This window comes from Pyrgilauda ruficollis, unplaced genomic scaffold (genome assembly GCF_017590135.1).
Source record: "Pyrgilauda ruficollis isolate IOZ18807 unplaced genomic scaffold, ASM1759013v1 scaffold24, whole genome shotgun sequence".
NCBI lineage: Eukaryota > Metazoa > Chordata > Aves > Passeriformes > Passeridae > Pyrgilauda > Pyrgilauda ruficollis.
In genome coordinates this window covers 2,212,297-2,234,071 of record NW_024523648.1, presented here as the reverse complement: position 1 = coordinate 2,234,071, position 21,775 = coordinate 2,212,297, and the positions used below count along the sequence as shown (strand labels likewise).

The window sequence follows — 21,775 nt, the reverse complement described above, 5'->3', positions numbered from 1 at the left end:
GTGATCTGGTTCACACTTCTTGCTTGCCCACAGAAATCTCAGTATTCAGAAGGATCAAGTTAGATGCCATAACATACAGTTCATCTGTGGCCTGCCACCTTCACTGAGCCTAACCACGTGCTTAAAGCTGAGAATATGGGGAAATGATTTGCTGTGTCAGGGGTGCAGAGTGCAGTTTTCTGCTGATGCAAACAGAAAACTGTGCTTGCTTGGGGAACTCTCGAATGGCTGGGCTAGGTAAAGATCTGCTTGCTTTGCTCTCTTCTCTGTTACAAAATATGTTCTGCAGTTTAGCCCCTGTTTCACCTGACATGACAGAATCATGTAATGGTTTGGGTTGGAAGGAGCCTTAAAGACCATCTAGTTCCAAGCCCCCTGCACTAGGCAGCCACACCTTCTGCTTGATCAGGCCCACTTTTTGTTCTCTGAAAGAAAATAAAAAAAAGAAATCACTCTTCTTTCAGACAGATAAGAAATATATATTATGTATTCATATATTGGGGGGAATCTCATGATTGGAAATATTTGAAATCTTTTGACTCAAGATAATGTGTAAGCATTTAAGAACAACTTTGTCTGATGTAGCAACAGCTCTGACTAGAAATCTTCCTTAAACCATATCTTTTATTTGCAGCCGGACTTGAAAAAAAAGAAGCAAAAGCAACAAAGGCAGCAGTGCAAGGTAAAAAGAACACAAAACATGTCGGCGTTATCTCTCTTAAAACACAATGACACAGAAACAATAATCTCAGATTCAGAGAGCTGGATGACAGCAACCTTTAAATCCATTGGTTCACCAGTATTTTTTTCAGAGTTCTGCAGCTTTTGTCATAGCAACAGGGAATTTCCATTATAAAACTGGCTTTGTCCCACAAAACTACCACCCCAACAAAAAGCTTCAAGTAGATGGCTGCCCACTTCAGATGAAAGGTTCTCTGCTGGGACTTAGTGTCCCACTGATCTTGCAAGAGGCTTCCTGCCCCTGTAGCCTGGACAGGGATCAGCCTTTGCTACTCAGTCTGACAGAGTAACTTGCAATGAAGTAAAAGGGCAGAGGCTCTCTGAAATCAGCTGAGCTACCCTTCTTGTCCCAGATGAAACATCAGCCCCCTGAAGAGTCACAAATGTCCACTGCAGAAAATCTCAAAAACTTTTGAGATCAGACCTTGTAGAAATTTTTTGCAAAAATCTTAGGGTTGGTATGGATAAGGCATGAGTGGGAATGTCTGAGTGGGAACACTGAAAGAAAAGCTGCAAGAACCAGGTGTGGATGGCACATAGTTTAGAGGGACACAAAGTCTATATCCATTGTCCCAAGCCAATGACAGCAGGAATACCAAGGAATGGTCTACACCAAGGACAAAAGAAAACTCAAGCCACTGAGTGAATGCAAAAAGAGAAGGATTGATGCCTTAAACCATCTAAAGATGTCTTTTCCTATTATATGCATTTATATTATTTATTATTGTTATTATTATTATTGCCTTCAACATTTTATCTTCATGCCTGCTTCTTGTACACTTTTTAAACGCAATCCATACTTTTTTAGGTTAGTATGGTAAGAAGCAAAGTAATAAAAAGGGTGTCTAAATCCCCAAAGCTTATCAGCTCAGGCTTCCTTTATGTGATTGAGGTGATTTTTATACTCCTGCTCAAATTGGCAGCTAAAGCCCTGATGATGAGCTTGCCAGTAATGTAGTATAAGATGTAAGACATGTTTACTTGTGTAGCTTTGGTCATTGTGTAGCTTCATTTTCTTCAGTTTTTCAGCTTCAGCTTTACTCAGAATTATTCAAGCCGGCACAGACACCCTGCAGCAGCTGTCAGCTGCTTGGTAGTTGTCATGGAAAATGTTATAATTAGGTGGGCCTTGGCCTAGATTTCAGGCATTGTTAGGCTGGGTATCTTCACATTATTTTCCATTACCACACAAGTGCTTCTCCAGACATCCACATTGCTTCCTCTCTTTTGTCTGTCTCATGGAGCAATGAGGTGTGTGGTTGCTGTAAGATTTTATCCTCTCTACAGTGTACCACCATTAGCTAGGATTTTATCTGCCAAACATTTTAACTGTGCCATAAAGAGCGCAGACTGAGCAGTACAAACTATAGTTTCACATGGCTGGCATGGAGCAGGGTTTTCTAAACCACAGGATGTGATACCTAAGGAACTCGAAAGAGGGGCAAACTGTTTCCCATGACAGCAGCAGTAGCAGCAGCAGCAGCACTGTCTCCCCATGCCAGCCAAGTCAAAGGAATAAGAGCAACATGTACTGTCTGTCACAACTATTTCTGCATCTACTTCCCAGTGCTGGCAGCAGCTCAGTTCCTCTGATGCGCAGAAGTGAGCACAAACACTTTTACACAGCAATTCCCTCTGCTTCTCATTTCTGCACCCTATATGTATGGAGCTGCTGCCAACACATTGATCACCCAAAGACAAAAAAGCCAAAAAAATCCCTTTCGGGATGCTTTTTTTAATATTACCATGTACTTATATTATTCAAAGAATTTGCATGAGAACACACTTCAGAAAGTAGAGGGATTCAGTCCTGGTCAAAAGTGGGACTTGCAATCTACAAAAAACAGTATAAGAAGACTAGCAGAAAAATCTGGAGTGTTGTATGCTGGATGTGCTTAGCAATCAGGACATAACTTCATTGTTTCAAACAAAGGTTTTAGTGATTATTGCAACTTTGACCTCAAACCCCCCGCATCTGGAAGTGGGCTGAAAGATTGTAGCAGCATCCCAGTTCAATGGCCTTTTATTAGTTGAAAAGCCAAACTACAGGTAATATTTTTAATTGTTAGAAGACGAGCAAGAAGGCACTTAACTTTAACTCTTTGACCTATTTGAAAAATGTCATGAGCAAATATCAGATGGTTTCCAGGAAGTTAATGCCTGTTACTGAGAATTAATATTTAAAAGAGATGATAAAAAGGTTTTTTTTTCCTAGTAGTATCCAATAGTACTAAGAAAGGAGACTTGCCATCAGTTAAAAAAGATCATATCAAACTAGGGGGTTTCATGCTCTTTGCGCGTGCATGAAAGGCAATAGGTGGGAACCATGAACTTTATTCGCATATTCTGTCAAGAAACAGTGGAGGTTCAAGATATATTAAAGCATTAGGATCAACATGCATTTAAATACATTTTCATTAGTTGATTAAGTTTTTTAAAATTTCCCATGTGAACATGTACTCTAACATTTCCTTTTTCTTTTCTCTTTTCACTTTTGTTTCCCTCCCCTTCTCTTTCTCCAGATAAACCAAAGATGAAACAAGGAAGTAAGCTATAGTTTTACTTATTAAAGTCACATCTTCCACAAGAGTTTGGGTAACTGTGCTCTTAATAATGGAAGGGTACAACAGCTTTAATTTCTTACTGGTGGGCTTCTGAAAGTAAAGGCATTATGTCATGCTTTAAATTGCTTATTTTGGCTGTCTTCAGTTGTCTACTTTTGTTTGCAGACACTATTGCACTGAACATGAAACCTTGTGGGAATTTTTCATTACACACAATCACAGAAGAAAATGTTTTTCAGTCTTCCCACTGAGTTTTATATCTCTTCACAGAGTCTTCTGTGATTAACTAAATATTTTAAAATTGGAAATATTTTTTTATTGGGACTATGAATATGTCTGAATATGTCCACCAAATATGCCTACAGATATCTGCAGTAAATTGTGTATTTTCTCATTTTGAAAATGTGGGACTGAATAATAAATTGGTGAACACAAAAAATGAAGGTCAAAGCAGGAGAGCAGGAGTAGTTTCTGAAGCAGACATCTGAGGTGTAATGAGGAATAGAAGAGACAGCTTTATTTCACTAAAGTTGCATTTTTGACCTTGTTCAACAGATTTCTTTCCCAAGTCTTCTCCTTTAAAAATTACATTGTATGGAAGTATCTAGTATTGCCTCTTTAAAAACACAATGTAGAAGGAGAAAAATAATGAAAAATTTATCTCTTGACTTCAGTCCCAACAGAAGAGGTCTTTCAATGTCAACAGCAAATTAGATTTTTACACTTGACAGCTATTTCTATCATAAATAAAAAGTTATTATTTATGGATCCCTTCAATTCAGATTCCCCAGCACCATGAACAAGAAGATTTATTGATATCACAATAAATTGCTATCGGGCACAGCCTATGCTTTTATAATAAAAGAGACAATTTGTGAACGATGTATCATTAAGGCAGTAAACAATTACCACTAAAACTAACTACTGTAGCTTATACAATTTTCATATTTATCTACTAAACACAACCTCCATCTCCTAAACACAAACTCCTCCTCATCAGTCTTGACTTCTTATCCTATGTGTAGAAACCAAGAGGGCCTTCTAACAGTTTGTTTAATATCTACTGGCACTGAATTGCTGATGATTGTTTCACCAGAAGGAATTTTTGCTTCACATGTGATGGAAAACCTAGTATTTTTTAGTTTTTCAAGACAGTTTGTTTAATATCTACTGGCACTGAATTGCTGATGATTGTTTCAACAGAAGGAATTTTTGCTTCATATGTGATGGAGAACCTAGTATTTTTTAAACACCTATTAGCATTTCTCAGATGACATGTATAAAACAGTTTAACCAGCAGCTGGCTGGTTAAATTACTTAAAATGCAGGAAGTCAAAATCAAAGTCTCTAATCTTTTTGAACTGACTGTTTTGGGACAGTCTTGTCTGCCTTTTTTATTTTGTGGTGGAAAGCTTTGGAGACCTTTCATCAGTCCAGAATGACGATCTCACATTTTGTCTGAAACTGAAGTCTTTTTGTCTGCCTTTTTTATTTTGTGGTGGAAAGCTTTGGAGACCTTTCACCTGTCATCATCCGGAATGACAATCTCACATTTTGTCTGAAATGGAAGTATTTTCTCTTTTCTATCTGAAACAAATTTTTTCTTAAGCTTTTTTCAAGGGACTATCCTTCCTTGAGGAAGGCTTGTGTGGCCTAGCCATCTTCTCTACCTGTCTGTAGGCAGAATAAAAGCAACTCTTCACCCACCTATTTGTCACTGCTGTGTTGCTCACTCACTTTGATCAGCATCTGCCCTTTAGAAAAGAATAGATCCAATAAGAAGACCTTTGGCTTTGCTCAGTAAGAATGGTCAATCCCAGATGAGGGAAGTAGGCCACAGTCAGCTCCAATGAGTCAAATTTGGCAAAGCATCAGTTTTGACCTTTCTGGTTAAGAGCACTGAAAAACTGTCTCATACTAAGCTGAAGTTTGCAAATTTTATAATTAAATCTACAATAGTTAATCAACAAAACACATTTTGTGGACCGAACTGTCTGAATGATACCTGGTGAATTTTGTACAAGTCTTTCAATAACCCACTTTTAACCATGTCTTCCAATGTATAGTTTTAGTCTCTTGTGCGATCTATATGCTTCATTGTCTCCTCTGGTTAAATCTCATTGCTTCACTCCGTTGTGGTTTCTGCTGTCACTTTATTGTTGTGACTAATTCTTTTACAGATCCTGGAAAAGATAAAGAATTGAAATCTCCAGCTGCCACAAAAGTTAAAGGTAAAGTATGATTTAATTAGGAATTTATAACCATTATACTATTTCAGTAAATTTGCAATGGAACCTAATTGGCATTATCTGAATTAGAAGTGCAAAGAGAGCACTGGTTACACTAGTTATAAAAATTAAGATGCTTAAACTCAGAATTTAGGAACACTTTTTAGTATTTATTACAAGCAGAAAAGTGAAGTAAGTTTTGAGTGATCTTTGTTCTTTCTTCAAATTTAAGAAAATTTGTGGTTTCACTTTGTGAGAATGCTAAAACTGATGAAAATTAATTTTGTGCTACACATTTAGTTGGTATCTCATGTCAGTTAGAAACCACCAATTATTCAATCAATCCTTATGCTAGTGGAATTAGATGTCAACCATTTAACACTCTAGCTTGAAGATTAATAAATTATTTTTACAGAACATGCTAAAGAAAAGGAAGGGAAGAATCCTACATCTTTAAAAGAAAAAGGTAAGAATACATAATAAAATATATGACTTGCTAAAACCACACAAAGTAGAATGAAGATGCTAATTTTTTTAACAATCATTATCAGTCTTTCTCATTATAAATCTTAACCAATCATAATTTAATTAGTTAAAATATTCTACAGGATCTACAACATTAAAAAGGCGGGGGAGAATATAAATAGAATATATCAAGACAATTAAAATTCAGAATTCTCAAAATTAATTAAATCAATATCATAAACTTCTTAATAGTTAAGTACCTTGCAAAGAAGGTCTGAACAATGACAAGCCTTTAATAGGGGCCAGTTAAGAAATTCTGAACTGAATCATTTCACAAATGTGTGAACAAAATTGGAAGAAAATAAGGTTTATGAGCACATGAGTAGGAAACATGCTTTCTGTACTCTGTAAGAGTTATAGCTAAAACCCCACCACTTCATCCAGTCAACCATCCACAACATGAGAGTTGGTCTGAATCTTTCTTGTATTCTTTATCTTTTTTTTTTCTTTTTTTTTTGTTTTGGCAATTTGATCAGAGTAGATGGTTAACTCAGTTAAATTTCCTTTAATCATTTGCTTTATTGGGTGCTTTTTACACAACTTATTTCTTACCTCCTTTCTAGAAATAACTTTATTTGGAAGAAGTTACTTATGGATAAGTCTTATTTGACATCTTCGGTATAAAAAGATCTACCATATATATAGTTGAGTTAATATTTATTCTAAGTTATAGTCTATAACTATCATAAGTCTATAGCTATATATAGATAGATATGGTCTGCAATATATAGACTTTAGTCTGTAACTATTTCAAGTTACAGTCATTCTATGCAATTTCAAAGAAAGAACTGAATGAAGAGATCAATTCAAGCAGAATTGAAAGATGACAAAAACATATACAGCAAAGGAGGAATAATTCATTGCTAGACATATTTTTAAAATCCTAGAAGCTATGTTCATTCACTTCTTTGTTCAAAAATTTAAATTAAATTATGGCAATCTGCAAATTCTATGGTGCATATATTGTTCTGTGTGTGTTCTACTAATGTACACATGCCCCATTTACACAAGCCTAGTTATCTGGACCAGAACTGTATATACAAACTCTATGGGGTCCTGTGGCACTCTCCAAAGACTGCCTATAATTTGTGTCTGCCTGATGGTGTTGTGCTGGAAAATTAAAAGAAGCACTTGAGTGACAACTCTGCCCCCTCTATCCCTGCATGGAGCGTGTGTATTCAGCCTGCTGCTCCATTCAAAGGATTACAGGGAGGCAGGGAGAGGAGAAAGAAAGAGAGAAGATCCAAAACTTTTTTCTCTTTGATAAGAGTTTCTTTAGAACAAATGGATAGTGGTTTGCCAGCACTGAAAAAGTTTCCATAGTGTGTCCTTTGTTGAGAGTGGCAACAGCACTGATTTTTGTCTCCCATGCTCATGTTTAACTTATCAATAACTTCAATTACTAAGTTATTAGTAATTAGTAATTACAGGTCCTTCTAACGTGACAAAGGAGGCTAGACTTTCTCCGCCCAGCCTTCAGAAAAGAGCAGGTAGGAATTTTTTTTAAATGTCAATACAGCTGCAAACTTGCTGGTGAATATTTCTGAAAAGACATCACAGGCTCCTTACCCCCCCAGCAGCACTGATATCAGCTGAGCCTGTCCCTCAGATCCTGAGAGCTCTTACTGATGCAGCCATCACTGCTTCCCATAACAGGCATCAAACTGGCAAAATTCTGTGCCTGTGCCCAACAACAAAGATGCTGATTAGTGAGCTGTAGAGCTCAGTTGAAAATATATCAGCATCAAAGACTATAGGGACAACTTATAAAGCTGTGGGGAGAAACTTCTAGAAACCTTGGTGCCTTTCTTAGTTGTGTCTTTTCTTATTGGATTATGAATTGTGGATCTACTGCATAAACATATATTTCACATTATTTGTCTCCCATTTCAGTCATCATATCTGCCCCAACTGTGGTTCATAAATTAATCAAAGCCTATTTGCATGCCATTCCTTCCCCTCTCCATCACCTCTTCAAGCCTCATGAGTGGGCCTCTCTAAATGTTATTGACAAGGTCACCAGGGACTTCTTTTTACTCTTTGCGACATGGTGTTTTGCAATTTTTTTCTTAAAGTGGATCTTTCTGTAAAATACAAATATATCAAAGGACACAGGAAAGTAAGGACTTTTAAGACTGCATATACTTCCTATTTATGTATCTTGGGAGTTTGTTACTATTCATGTAGACTAAATAAAGGAACACTTCTAGGTGAAGTGTTAAATGCTCATGGTGATTAATGTGTGTCTGGCACCTTATGCGATAAAAGAGCTATCATCACACCTCATTCCCTTTGAAGGATGGACTAATGAATGAGCAAGGATGATGTCCAGACCAAAAACCTTATCCTAGAGCAGGCTATTTTTCATTAACTGAAGCATAGTGTTTTTATTCAAAGAAGAAAGAGGAAAAATAAATCCCTGAATTTGGAGTTGTTGCTGGGATACTCTATAGATCATAACCCTGCAAAGTTACTTTATCTATTTTATGAGGTGAATAAAATGTCTTCAGTCTTGGAGCCTAATTTTATTGAGAGTAGTTAAAGAGAACACTGGAATAATACATTTTCCACTTCTTAGCGATACAGGACATTTCAAGACTCTGTCTGAATGTATAACTAGCTTTTTAGCTCTTCCCTGCAGTAAAGAAGAGTAAAGAAGCCCATTTGTACTCACAAATATAAAAACTGATTTTCTGTTGACATGGCTGTATTCAAATAACTTGAGGCCAATGAAACTCTAAGTTATAATTTGCCACATGGTTTTTGGGTAAGTATCTTACCCAGCTAACCAGAGTAGAAGTTCATTCACTGTGTAACCGTGGCACTAAAAGTTCATAATATTTCATATATAACTCTTTATTGAATTTTTCTAAAAGATAACTTGGCATTGTGCCAAGTTATTGACAACATCTATCCTGTATAGATAACATAAATTCCTTCTCACCCTGAGTTCCATGATTTATTTTCCAAACAAATGTTCTTTTTTCTTCTTCTTTGCTTTTGACATATTTTGGGATGTCTTTGAATATTTTCTTATGTCAGCTATGTGTAGATAATAAACCTATTTATTTTTATAGACAGAGTGATAGGGGAAATAAGTCAGTAGTGTCTATTTCTTTCTTGCCATATATGTTATAGTATGCTGTCATTAAAGAAACAAATGAGCTGATTTGCACTTGCTATGCAATACTTGCACTTCCTTTAAAGCAAATGTAACATGAAATAATATCTTGCCTGCGGCATTTTTTTTCTTAACTTGTAACATACTTTTTTTTCCCTTAGAAATGTAGTTATATTGTGAGCAGTAGCAGCTCACATTTCTGTCTATTTCCATTTATCTGTCATTGTCATTTGCATGTGAACTATATCTTTATCCTGAGGATATCACACACTGCTGCTGCTTCATCATTTTATACCATCATTCTAACCTGACCCAGCTTCACCCCCAGAGTAGAACGCGTGAGGAAAGCATTATGGTGAAAGCTGGCTTTAAGCCAGCTTTATGTTTTTTCCCTTCTGGGACCAGTAATAAAGTAGTCATTTGAGAGCAGAAGTTTGAAAAGTCCTCAGTGAGTATGTGTTCAAACTTCTGAAAATGAAAACCTGCTCCCTGGAAGAAAATCAGAACTGGTGATCACAGTATCCTCGCTTCAGAGGATGGGGAACTTGGTGCACCATGTAACGTGTCCTGTGCTGAGAGTTGCATCCAAAAGTTGTAAGACTCAAAAGTGCTGAATCTCCTTTAGGAGCTACATATTATAGGAAATCTAAGGGAGATCTGCTACATGAATGGCAAAAAAACAGCATGGGCATATGGCACAAAACCCACAAGGCCAAAGATTTGTGGCTGTGGCTGCAAGGGTGGCTGCTGATCCCTGAGATCACCAGTGTGCCAGAGTAGAGTGGTCAAGTCGGGGAACTGCTGCCTCAAGTTTTTTCATACAGTAAACATAGAGGCTACCTCAAAGGGTTTCAGGCTTCACAATGGAAGTTTTCTCTCAATCTCCTAGAGAAGAGTCCACCTGCTGCTGTGAAGATCAGGCTCCTAATTTTATAACCTATCCCTGTGCAGTGTGGTTTCTCCAACAGCTTCAGCCACCCTGGAAGTGATTTTTTTTCTGTTACAACTCACACTTAAATCCAGATGGATAAGTGGGATCACTTCCTGGTACCATGGCAGCCAGGAGGATGTTCAGAGTTAAAATTATTTTCTAAAGTATCTTCTTTTAGCTTTTTCTGTTTTACTGAAGATTTGGTTTACTTTCATTTGGAATAAATGGCATGGGTTTTTTTCCTATATGCTTAGGTGCTATATCCTGTCAGATGGAATGCAGCTGGCTCTGTTTAACATTCTGCAGGCTGTGATATTCTTTCACTCCAACTGCATACATTCAAAAGCCTACCAAATTATTTCTTCACTTTGGAAAAAGCTATTTTCTCCTAATTTCCCTGATAAATATACCTAGGATGTCAATAGACTATTGCTTGAAAAAAATTATTTAAACATTGCTGTTTACAAAACATAGTGTATGTTTTTCCTGTGCTTGCTGACCCTGAATCCATATTCCCTAAAGGACTGAGGTAAAGATATATTCTTCAGACAGAGAAAGCAGAAACTGTCTTTATGAAGTTTTGGATAACACCCAAAGAATTCCTAATCCTGTGTCACTGCTTGCATTTTCCTCATCTTTGGAATTTCTCTCTTCTGTGTGGTCTCTACAGACAGTCACCAAAAGAAATTTCTATTATTGCTTTTGCTACTAATGTTATTGCTCCTTAAAAATATGACACAGTGTCTAAAGAGGATATAAAGAGAGGTCAAGTTTGTATCTCTTTATGTTCACAATTTTGGTCTTGGTTTTTAAATATTTCTAGAGTTTTCTTTTAAATGTAGAAGGGTATTCTGTCTTCTAAGTCTCAGAAACATAATTATCTTCCTACAGATTCCCTGAAAGGAAAAAATCCCAAGAATCCGGAGAGCTTAAGAGAAAAAGGTAAGTGAAGAAATCCAGACCTGAATATCAGAACAGTTATCCAGTCTAGAAAGAGCTTTTGAGTAGGTATATAGAAGTGTGGAAAACCAAACCCATCCTGGTTCTTATTTAGATTATTTTAGCCATTATATTGTTTTTAGTAATATTTGTGCTCTACAGATCCCAGTAGGATCCTAGAAATCATCTGGGCTTCTTTTAAATGTGAATATTTGAATTTGTCTTGGGGGAAATACTAAAATTTGGTTTTATACCACTTATGGATGTTAGTCTGTCAAAAAATGTGTTGTCTAAATAACATAGTGGGAGCATTACTGAAGGGAACTAGAGTAAATCTGGTCCATGTGGCTACAGCTCAGGAATGTGGGTGTCTGAGAATTAAACTGCTTGAGGATACTGACACATCCAGGTGTTTGAGGGTGACTGATATGACAATTTTTTTTCTTAATTCGTTGGCAACATGGACACATTTATCTCTGTGTCTAATCCTTTCAGTTGTAAGACCACTGCTAACTGTTCACACAGGGGTCATGGGTTGCTCGATAGCATTTATTTGGAGCAAAGCCTATTTGTTGCAGTGTGATGTGTATGGAACACTCTCTTTCTGGAGAATACTAAAACAGCTGAAAAACTTAAACAAAGCAGCAAAGGCTGTCAGTACTGTGCCTGGTTCCTGGGCTGGAACAGCACACCTGACGTACAGATTGTTACAAAGTCCCATTTTTTTGGAAGCTGGAGATATTGGATGCAGTCCGGATTACGGCTGCTGAATAGATATAGAACAAAATGGCACACTTCTGCAAGGAATGTATTATTCCTTGTAAAAAACTGTAGGAAATGGAGCCAGGATGTCCCTTGTAGCTGAGAATTCTCCTCTATGCCACCATTGTCAGTCCCTCTGTCTCATCTGGGCACCAAAAGAAGATCATAGTTTTTCTTTATTTGTGCTTAGCTAACTCCTGAATTTTTGGGGGTTTTTTGGGGGGATTTGTTTGTTTGTTTGGTTGGGTTTTTTTTGTCCTTGAGTCTGCCTTGTCAGTTACTAGAAAGGGAGAACTATAATATCAGGGGTTTTTTTCTCTTCTCCTTTAATATTTTGTCATATACTGAAGAAAAAAAAAAAATAAAGATACAATTAAGTCCCTGGACTATTCATTTTGACATAAAATATATTCATGTACATTTGAAGGATGAACACTGCTCTGCTTTTATAGCCAGTGTGCCTGTCATTTTAAAAGGCCATATATGCACAGCAAGTGAAATTCTGTTCACAGGCAATACCCATATGGCCTCTTCAATATTAAAAGAGTATTGGAGTCCTGAATGAGTAGCTGGTCCTTTTGTAACTCCCATTCACCTTTATCAGCAGCCTCTGGCTTTCAAGAGCACTATTCCTCATATTTCAATTGTATCAATGTGGATTAATTTTTATTTAGGCTCAGCAAAAGAAAAAATCATTGATGCCAACTGCTCTGTAGAATTTTTTTCTTCTTTTTAAGTAATTCTTCACTGCCTGCTTGAGAGAGGGCTCCACAGTTTCCGTAAAATTCAGAGAAACTAATGACATTTTGAAGGCTTATTATTTTGCATATCCAAGACTAGAAAGATGAATGGATGACCTTGTGTTTTTGTCCTGTTCTTTATTTCCATGCTGTTAAATCTATTTAATTATCACATCTCTTTTGCTCTCCACATATCAAATTGTTTGACTTGCTTTCTATTCAAGTGCCATCTTATTTCCCTAACCTGACTTGTGATAAATGTTAAATGTTTCTTTCTAGAGACTGGAAAAAGAAAAGATGTGAAACCTCCAACAGCCTTAAAGGAAAAAGGTAACATCTTATAATGATGTGGCTGGCAAATAACAAGTCTTCTGCTGGTATCTCAGTGCAGTTTTGATATATTTTGAATTACAGTCCGTTGGCAAAAAGGGACCAAACCTAGATTCTTCTCATTCAAAAGATCTGATATATTGAAAGGAGCAGTGTCTGACGTGATTCAGAAATAATAAAGTCATAACACTACTTATATTGTGGTGTTCTTTAACTGCTGTCTGACCTGCACAGCCAATATTGCAGTGGGAGTGCTAGTCTGTTGTGAGTGAATTAGTAACAGAGCTGCTGCTGAATGCACATGACAGGCTGAAATGATAGGCTGCACAGGAATGAGTGTATGGTTTGACCTGCAGAAACTTTGCCAGTAAATTTAGTGGGAATTATTTTTGGTTTGCTTTCAATTGAAGTTTGTGCCTTTTATTGGATTAAAGGAAAATTCTAATTCTTAACACATCTTTTTTATGCATTTGGCTGATCTGGTGTTATGCACATTTGTTACAGTACCAATGAGCACACTGTTATGTTGCTAATTTTCTTCTTTCATTTTTGTGTTTGATTTCTTTTTCAGATTCTTCAAAGCGAAAAGAAATTAAGGCTTCAACTAATCCTAAGGAAAAAGGTAACAATCCCAAGTTGAACTGAACCTTAACCCAAATTTCAGTTGAGAAAATAAATCCGTTGTTCAAGGTGTCACAAATTAGATCCTATTTTCTTTGGTCCTGAATGTCCTTGAATGGCATCCTCTGCTGCTGAACATTCTTTTTACCTGATTGAACAAGTGACGGGTGCATATGAGGCTATACAAAGTTGTAGCTGTGGTATTTTATAGACTCTAAAGTCAAAAGGAATTTGTTTCTTTTTTCTTGATTTTGTCTCATTCTTCCTATTTAAATTAATCATTTCAGATTACATTTTACTTCTTCTACATATTATTTGATTGCACTTTTCTCTCTCTTCTTATCATGAAATATCAGCACTAGCCATCAAATAGAAATTACACTTTATAGTACATCCCGAATACTAGGCATATCCAGGCACTGTAATTATAATTAACCAACTATGTTCAGGTTTATTTATTCATATCAAATAAATTCAAACAAAACTTAGTTTACTTTTATCCTATTTGAATATGGATTAAATCCACTTTTTCATTATAAAACAGTTGCTCAAGTTAAATGCGTAAATAATAAATAACATGGATAAAAATAACAAGTTATTACATGTTAGCTAAAAACAGTCATTTGAGTCATGGGAATGTAGTAGTCTATCTTAAAATCTTCCAATCAGTTTTGAAAACTATTTCAGATAATTGAATACTGCTTCCTATCTTTAGATTTTCCCTAAGGAATACTGGAAGTATTGAGGCAATATTTTCTCTGACAAAGTTATGAGAGACAACATTTGCAAGTTTTTAAGTGCAGCTATTTCACCTAGTGTATAGCAGAATAGCAGAAATCAGCTATTACTTTGCATAATCGTATCATTCTGAATCGAATTAAAGGCTTAAGTGCTACCAGAAAATGTGATATTGAGAGTAGCCCTGTCAAGAAGGACTTGGGGAGGCTGGTGAATGAGAGGCTGGACATGAGCCATCAATATGCTCTTGCAGAGCCAGTTGTATCCTGGGCTGCATCAAAAGCAGTGTGGCCAGCAGGTGACAGGAGGTAATTCTTTACCTCTACTCTGCTCTGGTGAGACCCCAACTGCAGTGCTGCATCCAGCTCTTGGGTCTCCAGCACAGAAGGAACAAGGACCTGTTGGAACAAATCCAGAGGAGGCCACCAAGATAATTAGAGGGATAGAGCACCTCTCCTATGAGGAAAAGCTGAGCAGATTGAGTTTCTCCAGCCTGGAGCAGAGAAGACTTTGTTGTGACATAATTGCGGCCTTACAGTACCTGACAGGAGTCTTCAAGGAATATGGAATGAGACTATTTCCAAGAACATCTAGTGAGAGGATGAGGGGGGATGGCTTCAAACAGAAGGAAAGTAGCCTTAGATTAAATATGGGGAGAAATTTTTGCTGTGAGGTTGATGAATAGGCTGCCTAGAGAAGTTGTGGATCCACCCCTGGAAGTGTTCAAGGCCAGGTCAGATGGGCTCTGATTTATGTGGCCTAGTCAAAGATGTCCCTGCTGCCATGGGAGGGGGGTTGGAACTAGGTTGTCTTTAAGGTTCCTTCCAACCCAAACAATTTTATATTTCTATGAAAATTAACTAGGGCTTAAATAGTCTGAAACTCCTTGTAGTAATTAAAGTAGATGAACCTGAATTGTCAGTTCAAGGTCCTGGGCATTAGAAAAATAGGGACATATTATTGTATCATTCCATTTAGTTTGCTTTAGCCAACAGGGAGCAATAACCCTTCACAGATAAGAGTTGGCAAGTGTTGAAAGAGGCCATACAGAGAAGTGGTAGAGCCATCTTTCCTGGAATTATTAAAACAATTTATGGATATGGCATTTGAGGACACGGTTTAGCAGTAAAAAATGGTGGTGCTGTTAGACTGACACTTGGACTTGATCTGAAAAGTCTTTTACAACTTTAATTCTAGGCTTCTGTGTGGACATATTTTTGTATATTGATTATTGGTTTAATAGAACTTGGTTTATTATTTTAAGCTTGAAGCAAGCAAGGCCTATGGTCTTCCTGATAGGTTCTTGCACAAATGTCTATGAAAGGTTGATGAACAGTTAGACATTAATTAGGGCCTTAAGTATTTGATTCTTGACCTTATCATTGAGTTTCTTCTCTAATTCTTCTCATAAATATTTCTGGTTGAAAGATTGATTTATTTAAGTGATAATGAGAATAAAATCCTATTTACTTCAAAAGATCAAGAATTACAAAGAAGGAATACATGTCTATAAAAGTGTTATATTGCAATGCTAATGAATTAGCTTCAGTGAAGTGTCAAACACCTACCCAACTATACAAAGAAGTATTTTAAAAGGACTTCATTTACTCAGTTGGATCAGACAGTGAAACAACTGGTGAATAACAACTCCTGTCAAACACCAAAACTGAATCATTTCAAGAAAGGACATGTTTAATTAAACACTGTATAATTCCTCTGACTTCATACGAAGCAGTTTATGCTCAGTATATTTGAAAAGGAAAGTTACTACCAAGAAGTGATTAATTCTACTATCTCTCTTTTCTTTATAGTAAAAAGTCTTCTTCCTGTAGTAGCTGATAGAATACATGCAAGATTTTTCTTATGATATTGCAGTAGAAACTAAAAGCTAGTTCAGAAATGAATTTTCATTTCATGCAGATTTTTTCTACATGGTTTAACTTTTTGACCTACAGATTAAAACACTGTAAGAAACGTAAAAATCTATGTTGTTGTGTTGTCTTACAGTCTTATAGTTTCCTGCTTGTCAAAACACAAGAATGAAGATTTGAATGTTTAGTGTGAAGTATGCTGAGTTTAACTGTACTGAAGTTTAAGGTCACATAAGAGACATTTATGATTGTTCTTTAAAGAAGGGTGGGTGAAGTGTGAAGTAGAATTGATTGGTTTTATACTTACAGCAGTGTATTTGGATGAGCAGTGGACTCTATCAGACTCTAGTGGAGTTTGATAGCCCTGGGTTTACACAGCCTTTACAGCTTCCCAAGCGAGATGAGTACTACCCACTTCAGTTATTCCTACTGGATTGCATAAAACCTTGCCTGTCATCTGTGGATGTACTTGATGCCTTGCACAGCTCACTGAGAGCAAATGATATCTCACACCTGAGACAGCATTCCTCTTTGACTCTAGCTGACTCTATAAGAACTTAAAATACTTGGATTAAATTCTGTCAGGCACACAACTGGGCCAACTACCTGCTAAGTCTTGTGTATCTTAGGTCTGCCCAGTGAGCAGGACCATAGATCCTTCAAGGCCCTGACAAAGGTCTGCAACAGAAAAGTTGAGTAGGAAAGTTGAGCTTGAGCGGGAAGATGTCAGGTTGCATACTCATACATAGTGACACCACTTTTATGTCAACAATAGGATTCAGTAATTTGCTAGTCATCCAAGTTCATGACGCAGCAAATCTTACACATTCTTCCTTTGGAGGCGGTTCTGCTCAGTGGCTGCAGGTTTTTAAAAGTTGTTTCTGTCTTTTCTGTTTCATGTGACAGATATGCTATTTCTTAGCTTCTGGGATTCAAACAAGTGCAACATTTCCAAAAGCAAATACAACTAAGTCAGTGACACTGAATATGCACGACAAGACATTGACATTTTGTCGGAAGAGTGTAACCCCAATGCGCAAAGTGGCTTTAAGCATTCATGTGGGATGCTGCACATCACTAACCCTCTCTTTCTTAACAATGATAAGTGACATGTCACATACATCAGGCAGACAGTTTGAGAAAAACCTCTCTGGGGAAAAGTATTCCAGAAATTTTTTGGCCATTTTCCTGTAACCAAGTGTGAGCAGGAGGTCGCCTTTATGAGCACTTTGTTTTTTTAGCCAGCTGGAAAATGGGGTGCTTCTTCAGAGGACATTCTCAGGTTAAACTAGCCAACCAAAAATGCCTTGAGAAATAGCAGTGTTTCAATTAGCTCTTGCTACTTTACAGAAATCTGTCAAATCCAGTGTAAATTGCAGTAACTGAAGTGGCCTCAGTGCAACCCCTTTGTTATGAAAAATACTTTCTGAAATGTGAAAATCAAATTCACAGAAGTTAAATGTAGAATTATACTATAAAATAGAGAACTAATATCAGAGAACTAATAGAGAACTAAAATGTAAGGTAGATAGATTTGTATATAAAAATCTCAATATCAGCCTGTTCAAATGACCCATCCATTACTGAACATCATTGCTTCACACTGTCAGTAAGAAACACTTCAAGAAAATACCAGAGCTTTAAAAGTTGGACGAACATAATGACACATATATAACCAAGACTGAGTCATAACAGCAGGTATAAAATTCCCATTTTGAGTCAGCACTTCTCTGTAAATATTCTTCAATAGACGTTAGAAGATAAGAAAAAAAGAACAGAAATAACATAAATAATGTGAATGAACACCAAATTAGAAAAGGGAGTTAAAATTTTAATTCCTAAAAGAAGGTTATATAAAGATAAGGAATGTTTTATGGCAAACTACAAAGTGTGAAGTTTTCCTCGTGGCTTGGTACTTGATTTTCTTACTACTTTTCCTTAAGGAAGATATTCAAGCTGAATAAGTAGCACCCGCATAGGTGTGTAGAAATATACTTTCAGTAATAAAAACAGTTTGTAAATGAAAGTATATCTACAGATACTTCGGGTGTTTCCTGGAGTAAGGGACTGCTACATGCTGGTACAACCAGAACTCGATAACAGCATCCTGAAATGTCCTCTGAATCACAAAATCACAGCCTCACAAACTCATTTGTGCTGGAAAAGGTGTCCAAGATTATTGAATCCAACCTTAGACAGAACACCTCATTGTCAACTAGACCATGGTACTAAGTGCCGTTTCCAGGTTTTTTTTAACACCTCCAGGAATGGTGACTCCAACACCCTGGGAAGTCTATTCCAGCGCTTAGTAACCATTTCTGTGAAGAATTCCTCCTGATGTCCAACCTGAACCTCGCCTGGTGCAGTTTGAGGCCTATGTCCTAAGTTTCTGGCAATGGTTACCTGGGAGAAAAGATTGACCTTCACCTGCCTAGAGTCTCCTTCCAGGCAGTTGTAGGGAGCAGTAAGTTCTCTCCTAAGCCTCCTTTTCTCAAGGCTAAACACCCCCAGCTCGTGCACCTGCTCCTCATCAGATTTGTGCTGCAGATCCTTCAGCAGCTTCATTGCCCTTCTCTGGACACATTCCAGCACTTCAACGTCCTCCTTGAAGGGAGGGGCCCAGAAATGAGTCTATTTTTTTATTTTTGCAAGTTTATGCAATAAATCAAAATTCTGGATGCATAATATTATTGTTGAAACAAGGATTCTCTCTGACTGGGACAATGTGCTTCTCAAGAGCTGACAGAATCAGGCTTATTCTGTTTTATTGACATTTTTCTCATAGACTTATAGGATAGTTTATATTAGGAGGGATCATCTAGTTCTACTCACGCTGGCATGGGCAGGGACACATCAAACAAGACCAAGTTTCTTAAAACCCTATCCAACCTGACTTTAAACACTTGCAGTGATGGGTCATCCACAATTTCTCTGAGCAACATATTCCAGAGCCTCATCAGCCTCACAGTAAAAAAATTCTTCCTAATATCTAATCTAAACCTATTCCCTTTCATTTTGAAGCCCTTTCCCCTTGTTCAGTCTCTATATATTCTTGTAAAGAGTGTTTCTCCTTCTTTCTTGTAGGCTCCCCTCAACTATTGGAGACTGCTATAGGGTGTCCCCAAAAAATTCTCTTCTCCAGACTGAACAGACCCAACTGTCTCAGCTTGTCTACATAGCACAGGTGCTCCGGCATTCTGATCATATTCATGTCCTCCTTTAGGTTCACTGGAATTCTTCATATCCTTCTCAAGTTGTGGGCCCCAGAACTGAACATAGTACTGCAGTTGGGATCTCACCAGAGATCTAGGACACTAGACTAGGACAGAATCTCCTCCCTCACCCTGCTGGCCCAAATGCTTTTGATGCAGCCCAGAACATGGCTTGATTTCTGGGCTGTGAATGCACATTGCTGGGTCATGTCAAACTTCTTGTCCACCAACATCCCCAAATATTTCTCCTTTGGGCTTTCTTGATCCATTCTCTGCTCGGTCTGTATTTGTGCTTGGACTTGCCCCAGTCCATGTGCAGGATCTTACGCTTGGCCTTGTTGAACTTTATGAGGTTCACACGAGTTCTCAAGTGTGCCACGGTCCCTCTGGATTTATGGCCCCAATTGCACTGGACCAGTCTCCCCACACAGTCAAAGAGAACTTGCTCAGGAACACTACCATACTCTTGCTACTTCTACCAAGTGACTTTACAGAGAGAGGACTATGGTGGTTTAGGAATAGTATTCTCCAATTTAGTGTTCCCACTGGAACTCCAAACCATGCGCTGCTCAGTCACTTTCCCCTCACTCCCCCACTGTGGTAGGCTGGAGAGGAGAATTGGAGGCCCAAAAGGTACAGACCATGAATTGAATTAAGGACAATTTGCTGGAAACAGCAATGAAATAAGACAAAGAACAGTAGCAGCAACAATATTAATGGCAGAGTGTACAAGAAGAAAAGCAAATGATTTACATGCAAATGTTCCCTGTGGAAACCCCAACAGCTGAACTCTCTGTCCACCACCTACCCAACCTGGAATCCATCTCTACCTCCATGCCCAGAAAATCATGTGATGTGATGAGGTATAGAATTAGCTCTAGGTCCTTGCTATGGCCCCTTCTGACTACTGTAAAATTTAACCCTATCATAGCCAGATCCAGCACATGGGGTAAACAATCCATACAGTGTGAATAATGATAATTCAACTCAGAGTCTGTACACTTTCCTTCTGGACAATATCCTTGTGTATTCTCATTAAGGCATTGCTGGTAGTAAAGAGAAAAACACTGCAAACTTTTTGGGGGTTATTTAGCGAATAATTTTTTTCTTAGTAGGTCAGCAGCTATGTCTTACAAATTAAGGCAAAAAGGGATAGGCAGGTTATGAGGGAGTTCAACTATAACATCAATCTTGCCCATTAGTGATAAAATGCATGAATATAATTGAATAAGAGGTTATTTCTCTGAAACTGTTCATTAAAATCTGGACCAGAGGAGGAAAAGGGCAGGAAAGGTTTTTCCTGCTACTGAATGAGAATAATTCTAAATAGCAGATGCTCCGGCCAATTTAAAGGCTAAATTCTCCTCTCTGATGCTCACTATACTGGTTCTTTTAACTGCAGTTTCTTAACATGTGTAAGATTTCACTTGACATGAATAAGAGAAATTCTGAACTCAGACTGAAAGAGGGAGAGAAAATTATCTTCTAGGCAGGTCTGAGAGAGAAACATCACTGTATATGGTTCTTAAATATTTTAAAACAGTATCTTCTTCTCAAGCTATGAACAGATGGACAATTTATGGTGAGATGGGCAAAGACAGTATCAATTCAGTGAATGCCAGATGCTTTGCTGTAGCTGTCTACATGAGGTGGTTTTCACTTCAACATAACGGCATGCATATGAACAGTTATCACAGAGTACCTGACACATGGGATGAGTTTGCATTTGATCTTGTTTCACCACAGCTTACATGCTTATAATCAAAATAATTATTTGGTGAATTCTAATTAAATTAAGAACAAAACCAAATATCTGGAGAAACACTGAGTTCCAGCCTGAATTTTATCTAGAAATGGAAACTATGTCTTAGTAGTAACTGTTTCAAATAGATTAATAAAGTAATAAGCACAGCATTTATTTAATGGTTTAAATAGACCTTTATAAAGTTTCATTATAAGAATTACTGCAGACGCAAGGAGCTACTGCCTAAGACCTACAGTATTAAAGAAAATAAATAGCTGGTTAGGAATCAAAGACCAATTGATTGATTTTCATCTTGCAGCTTGTTTACAGAATAATTGCTCATGATTCCATGTCTGGACTCGTGTTATATTCCTTAATGAACAGGATAAGATATAAATAGCAATGTAATGAAATTTTCAGATGACAAAATTACTTAAAGAATTCAGGATCAGAAAGATTTGTGATACATTGAATTTACAAGGTGAACAGACAGCACCATGTCAAAGAAAATTTAGTGTCAATAAATAGAATCAAATATGTAGTGGAGGAAAAATATTAAAGATGCATCTATCTTTAAATTCACTATGTAAATCCAGGAAAGTACCAAAGTATTGCTGCAGACAAGTCAGTGAAAAACTTTCCTCCATATGCAAATGCATTAGGAAAAAGGCATAAAATGTTCTAAAGCTATTGCATAAATCAAAGCTG

At 37.2% G+C, this 21,775-nt stretch overlaps 1 protein-coding gene across 3 annotated transcripts in view; it reads left to right on the top strand.

The window, feature by feature from the left end:
* TRDN (triadin) overlaps nucleotides 1–21,775 on the top strand; it is a 222,549-nt gene that overhangs the window by 148,165 nt on the left and 52,609 nt on the right. For all 3 annotated transcript variants that reach the window (XM_041469826.1, XM_041469828.1, XM_041469827.1), the window contains 8 exons: nucleotides 635–682; nucleotides 3,264–3,287; nucleotides 5,486–5,536; nucleotides 5,949–5,999; nucleotides 7,480–7,548; nucleotides 11,002–11,052; nucleotides 12,831–12,881; nucleotides 13,453–13,503. In XM_041469826.1, the coding sequence (XP_041325760.1) occupies nucleotides 635–682; nucleotides 3,264–3,287; nucleotides 5,486–5,536; nucleotides 5,949–5,999; nucleotides 7,480–7,548; nucleotides 11,002–11,052; nucleotides 12,831–12,881; nucleotides 13,453–13,503 (396 nt within the window). The remainder of the gene's footprint in view (nucleotides 1–634; nucleotides 683–3,263; nucleotides 3,288–5,485; nucleotides 5,537–5,948; nucleotides 6,000–7,479; nucleotides 7,549–11,001; nucleotides 11,053–12,830; nucleotides 12,882–13,452; nucleotides 13,504–21,775) is intronic.